The sequence below is a fragment of the Crocodylus porosus genome, unplaced genomic scaffold (assembly GCF_001723895.1).
Source record: "Crocodylus porosus isolate Cpor-Errol unplaced genomic scaffold, CroPor_comp1, whole genome shotgun sequence".
In the NCBI taxonomy this organism is placed as follows: Eukaryota; Metazoa; Chordata; order Crocodylia; family Crocodylidae; genus Crocodylus; species Crocodylus porosus.
The window spans coordinates 72064779-72070822 of record NW_017728931.1 but is presented as its reverse complement, the minus strand read 5'-3'; the positions used below and the strand labels follow the sequence as shown (position 1 = coordinate 72070822).

The 6044-nt window shown below is 38.0% G+C and overlaps 1 protein-coding gene across 6 annotated transcripts in view; it reads left to right on the top strand.

Moving 5' to 3' along the window:
• PTPRQ (protein tyrosine phosphatase, receptor type Q) overlaps positions 1–6044 on the top strand; it is a 217037-nt gene that overhangs the window by 128076 nt on the left and 82917 nt on the right. For all 6 annotated transcript variants that reach the window (XM_019543153.1, XM_019543150.1, XM_019543152.1 and 3 more), the window contains exon 42: positions 3153–3422. In XM_019543153.1, the coding sequence (XP_019398698.1) occupies positions 3153–3422 (270 nt within the window). The remainder of the gene's footprint in view (positions 1–3152; positions 3423–6044) is intronic.

Sequence of the window (6044 nt, the reverse complement as noted above, 5' to 3'; positions counted from 1 at the left end):
GCATCGTGAGACAGCAGGCAGATTTAGATTTGATAGAGACCATCAGATAGCCTCTATCAGATACCATCACACTTGATTGATGTATATCTGTTGCACACACTATATGTCACATGACAAGAAAAGCTACATGTGCAAGAGAGCATACTCGTTGACTTGCAACAGTGGGACAGGCAGAGCAGTGCATGAAGGGACATTACAGCTGCACTCTATAACTGAGATTTATTTTGACAAACTTGTACCTACTTTCCTGCTGGAATTGAGCAGCTCTAACACAGATTTCTGAAGGTATATCTAGAGGTGGCTATGTGTCACAGAAGTAGCTGCTCTTTTGAGAGAGCCTGTATTTTTGCATGTCCTGCCCTATCACTCTAAAATATTTTTTGTCTCAGATAACAGAAAATATATTGCACTCATCTCTTTTACTCTAATTCTTGTAGAAGGCAGGGCAGGGTGGCACCTAAGAGACTAACTTGTTCACAAATGCATACGCTTTCACAGATCACAGCCTACTTCTATCTAATCAGGAGCTTCAAGATAGAAGTAGGCTGTCACCTAAAGGGTTATGCCTTTCTGAGTGAATTAGTCTCCAAAGTGCTGCCTTGCCCTGCTTTCTTCTTGACTTCAGACTAACATGGCTAACTACCTCTCTCTTCTCTATTTCTTGAAGAGGAGAGAAGGGGATGAGAAGAGGCAGGCCAAAAGTTAGCCAAAAGTGACACTTTAGACTGGCACCAAGTCAATGCTAGAAACGGCCACGAAATGGGTGTCCTGCCCTTTCTCTGAGATGTAGATGTGATGCCGGTAGCACAGAATGGAGAGAGATTGGGGGTAGTATTGTGGAGTGGCTGTGCCTTCAGCTCTCAAGGTCAAATCCTTTACCATGATACTGCTGATGGGTACAAACATGCATAATATTTTGAAACAAAAAAGGTGCATTTGATTAACCTTTTTGAGATTTCATTTTTTTTTATAGTTTTAGAAATGGGAAGATACAGTTATCAGAAGATGTGTCTGTCTCACTGTGCATATGTACTATTAGATTTTAATGGCTTGCTTCAACAGATCTTCCTCACAAGAGGAAGGTAGTGTAAGCGGGGAGGAAGCTGTGTTTTTTAGTAGTAAATGATCTGCTGGGTGGGTTGTTTTACTAAAAACTTTGAGTTTACACTAAGCAGTCGTGCAGAAACAAGGAAAGAAGCAGACAAATATAATCACTGCTTCTTGACTGCTGCATTTGAGAGAAGCTCTCAGTCTCTCCTTTCTTCTGATATTTATCTCAGTATTTCTGAAAAAAATGAAAAGAAATAGATTCTTGAAAAAGTAAATGAAATGTGCATTCTTGTATCAAAATATAGTATGTGTTCATACACATAAAGCGTATCAGGTTAAAGAGCTTGATTTTGCTTTGCCTTATGTCTTTTATGTGATAACAGGCTATTGGAGAAGCAGGAGTGCAGTACTAATATTCTCACTGATGTCAGTAGGTACAGGGTTTGGACTACTTTTGTAGTAACAAATGTTCTTTTCCTGAAAGAATGTTTCAGGTTTACAAAATGAGGCAAACCTTGTTGGATTGGAGCCATTCAGGACTTATTTTATCAGTATTTCAGCCTTTACAAAAGTTGGAAATGGCAATCAGTTCAGTAACATCATCAAATTCACAACAAAGGAATCAGGTTAGAACACATTTCTTTTTTATTAACTTCAATTTTGCCTGTGCAGATTTCCTTTTATAACTGAACCAGTGTTCTTCCTTTTACTCTCCAAATTTAATGCACCATAAAGCTGTCCCATTTTCATTTCTCTGTTGACATTCTTATTGTACCCAATATGCCTGGTGTTAGACTGGGTCAGACCACTGATCTGTTCAGCCTAGCATCCTGTTTCCATCAGGGGCAAGCAGTAGATACTCTAGAGGGAAAATATAGAAATGGAACATGTCTAGAGTGGTCCACCCCATTATAACCTCCCTGGCATCTAATAATTATCTCACTAGTTTGCAAGCTGACAGTGAAAGTCTGGAAATAGAAGGCATTCTCTATTGAAAAGAGAGCTTTACATGGTTATTATACATCTTTTGGTAACACCATAAGTAATATGAATATAATACTTGGAGAGTATTATACCAAAATGATATGCAAAATCATATGCAAAATGATATTTTGGAGCATTAAAAAACCAAAATTTCAAGCAGTACCCCCAGCAGCTGGCTATAAAACTGGCAAATAAATTAGGTGCTGCTTTTTAAAACATCTTGTAATCAATCCAATCTTTTAAACTATTCTGATCACTTGCTTTGGGGTGGGGGGAAGCCAGTCATTAATTAAACTTCCTACTTTGTCCCATTTTGCTCTTTCTGATTAACTATAACTGAACTTATTTAATTAATCATCTGCTCAAAAAAAAAAATTCCCCCACCTGCAAGTGTTACCTTGTTTCTAGAACTCTGATGGCACAGGGAGAGCCTTAGTATCTTTTTCTCCTTTTCCTGTACATCAGGACTAGTCTTTTCCTTATTGTTGGACATGATGTCAAGGGAGAGAGAAAAGAAGCTTTCACTATTTTTTCTTCTCTCTTACTTTGGAAATCCAGCAATCTAACTTCCCTGGGGGAATGTAACCAGTTGTTCCAAAAATTGGAGCCTGTTGTTTTTCATTTTCAATGTGATATTGTTTTTACCTATTACATTTCATAAGCTGTACCTGAGCCTTAAAAAGAACTCATGCAGTAGGGAATGCAAAGAGGTGGGGGCAATAGAAACTTTTTGTAACTCCAGGGGAGGAGATTGCAGGTTTAGTACACCATCAAAGAGAAATCGGGCTAAGGGAGTGTAAGGGAGGAGAAGAGAATGAAGTTGGAGCACAATAGCACATAGCTGGTTTTAGGGAGCCTAATGTGCTATGACTGTTTCCATTTCAAGCCTTGTTTCAGTCATGTTCACAGTTGCTGGGAAGAAAGCCTCTAGTAAGTACCATCAAAAACATTTTTCATTTAAGATGGTGTGTTTTTATTACAGCATCAATTTGTCTGTCACCAGAATGCCTAATCCTTATTATAAGCATCACGCCTTCTTCTCTAATTATATTGTAATGTGATTACCCTGTTAAGTGTGTGGCAAAGTTAACCTTTTGGTGCCTGTGTAACTTTTTAAGTTCCAGATATTGTCCAGAACGTACAGTGTACTGCAACTAGTTGGCAGTCAGTTCTAGTGCAGTGGGACCCACCTTCCAAGTCAAATGGCATCATTACTCATTACATCATAACTTCTGAAGGAAATTCTACAAACTTTTCTTTTTATGACACGATGCACACTTTCAGACATCTGATGTCAAATGTTTCTTACCAATTTAAAATAAGAGCTGCAACATCTGCTGGTGAAGGGGAAGAGCAGATCTGTAATGCCAGCACATTTCCAGAAAGAGGTAACCATTTTTATTCAGTTCACATGTTGTTTAATTTAAATGAAATTAAATTATTCAGACCTTTGATGCCCTCCTTGCATTTACTGCAGCAGCCGAGTCTTCCCCTAACAAAATATAATCACAGTTTAATTCATAGTTTACTGTGGTGAAAAACAGGGCCCATTCATCCATCCCCATCTTAAAGTGCCCTTAGGTCTGAGTCCAAGGGGTGGGGAGTATAATTTAATTGCCCAGTAGGACTTAAAGTGAAAAAGTAAGCTTTTGCCATGATAGGTCTTGTTTTCATATGTTATCCTATAATCCAATTCCAGTATTGAGTAGCTCATAGTTAGGTGAGGTATTGTTTCACCTCCTTTAATACTCTCATTCTGACAGTTCTGCCTGAAAGGGAGGTGTTTCAGCAAATAATGTTCTGTATTTTAATGTTAATTATTCCATACTGTGACTTATTGGAATTTCAACAGTAGAAGTTATTTAATAAAATCATTTAACATCCCCAAATGTTCTTTGTAACTGACAAATGAGTAGAATTTTTTTAGTGGGAAAGTCCACAGCATGCCAGATCCAAAAAGATACTAGGCACCTGAACAGGAACCCGGTACCTCAAAAATTGCCTGTTGAATGGTTGCCTAACTCTGGAAGCATCAGTAGCTCATTAGATGCCTTCCTGTTCAGTCTGAAAGATTCCAAGTCACCTGTGCTTGCAGTTCTGCACTTACCTAGAACTGCTCGAGTGCCAGCAACAAAATGTCAAGTCTGCCAACTGCCAATTTGGATCTAGAAACTAAGCAACGTGGCATAGTGTTTCATAGTTAGTAGGGTCGGAAGGGACCTGAACAGATCATCACGTCCAACCCCCTGCCGTCGGCAGGAACGAATGCTGGGGTCAAACGACCCCGGCTAGGTGATTATCTAGCCTCCTTTTGAAGACCCCCAGGGTAGGAGCGAGCACCACTTCCCTTGGAAGTTGGTTCTGGATCCTGGCCGCCCTGACCGTGAAGTAGTGCTTCCTGATGTCTAGCCTGAATCTACATCTGAGTCGCTATAGGGCTTGCTAACATCAGCAGGATCAGACTCCACACAATCACAGTTATTTCATTTTAACAACACAGCCAGTTGTGATGTTGTTGCCCATCTTCTGTATCTATACTATAGCCTATACATTAGGAGGTAGGAAGTCTTCATATAATTTTCTTGAATTTCAGCATGAGGAGATTCAAATATGTATTTCCCACCTCCAAGAGAGGGCAATAACCATCAGGTTATAAAATGATCTGGGTAGGAGGGCAGAGGGAAAATCTCTGCTTCTCCTATTCAGAATCGCCTACTCTCCTGGAGGTAAGAGATGTGGTGTTAAACCTTTTGTCTAAGTCAGCCCTTCCCCCTTGTAGAGGCTCATCGCTTAATTCTCAATGAGTATAAATCTGCAAACTAGTTTTTTTTCAAAGAAGCACTCTGTAAACTGGAGACAGCTATATACATCTATTATTTACATTATTTCCTTGGAAATATTCAAAAGCATTATATGAAGTAACATTTTTAATAAGTTTTAAGTCAGAAGAACTAGTCAAATATTTTGGGAATGCAAGTACCCTGGTAATATTTGCCTAAATATGAAAGAAGTGTGTTTTTTCTACTTTTTGACAAAAATCTTCTAGTGGTAGTTTTAAAATTATTGGAAAGGTTTTAATCCAAGACAAACACTAGGAAGGGGCTCAGGAAGAGAGAGAGAGAATTTGCCAGAAATATCACATTTATCTCTATTTTGTCCTCTTTCATTTGTATAGATCTGGGAGCTAACCCTACCTATTTTTCTTTTTGAGGAACGTAAATTGTTGGATGACTTTATTCTTTGAATTAAAATTTTTCTGGGAGACTTTGTGAGATGGTATATCTTTAATAAGCCTTGAATGAGGAAAGAGCAGATAATGGGATAGCACAGCTGGAAGACTGTTGCTAGAAGTGTCCTCATGAAATTTCATTCATATTCTGATTGGCTGTTCTGTTTGACTAGGCTTTTGAAGTCTTTGTGTTCCCCTGCTTAAGAGCATTTTATTTTGTTCTCATGGATGTTTGGGGGCATGTCTGTCCATTGTAATAGTATACATATTCCTATGAGAACAAGTGTATTTATATCTAAACAAGAATATTTGCTCCTTTGTTATTTGTTATCAGTCATTTCCTACAACTACATATGCGAATATTTCAAGGAAGATTATGCTTCCAAATGACTTAGGAGATATGTTCTAGACAACAAATAGTGAATATTTGAATTTAACAAACCCTGTACAGGCCATAAATTGAAAATTTTGTCCAAACTATTCAGCAATGAATGACTATATTTGCATATATTGGGATAGCTACTGAAATTAATTTGAAATAGAATAAAGAGCTATGTTGGTCAGATGGCCAGTTTTACAATAAATTAGATGATTACAATTAGATCATAGTTATAAATTTGGAAAATATTAAAAAGTATCAAAGTATAGACTTATATATTTACAGATGTCCTTTTCAACTTCAGTCTAAGTCATACTCAGGTTAATAGAAATGTTCCCACTGGGCTCCCATCTCAGTGAAGTCATTAGAGATGACTCTACCTAACCCTATCTAAACAGCAGA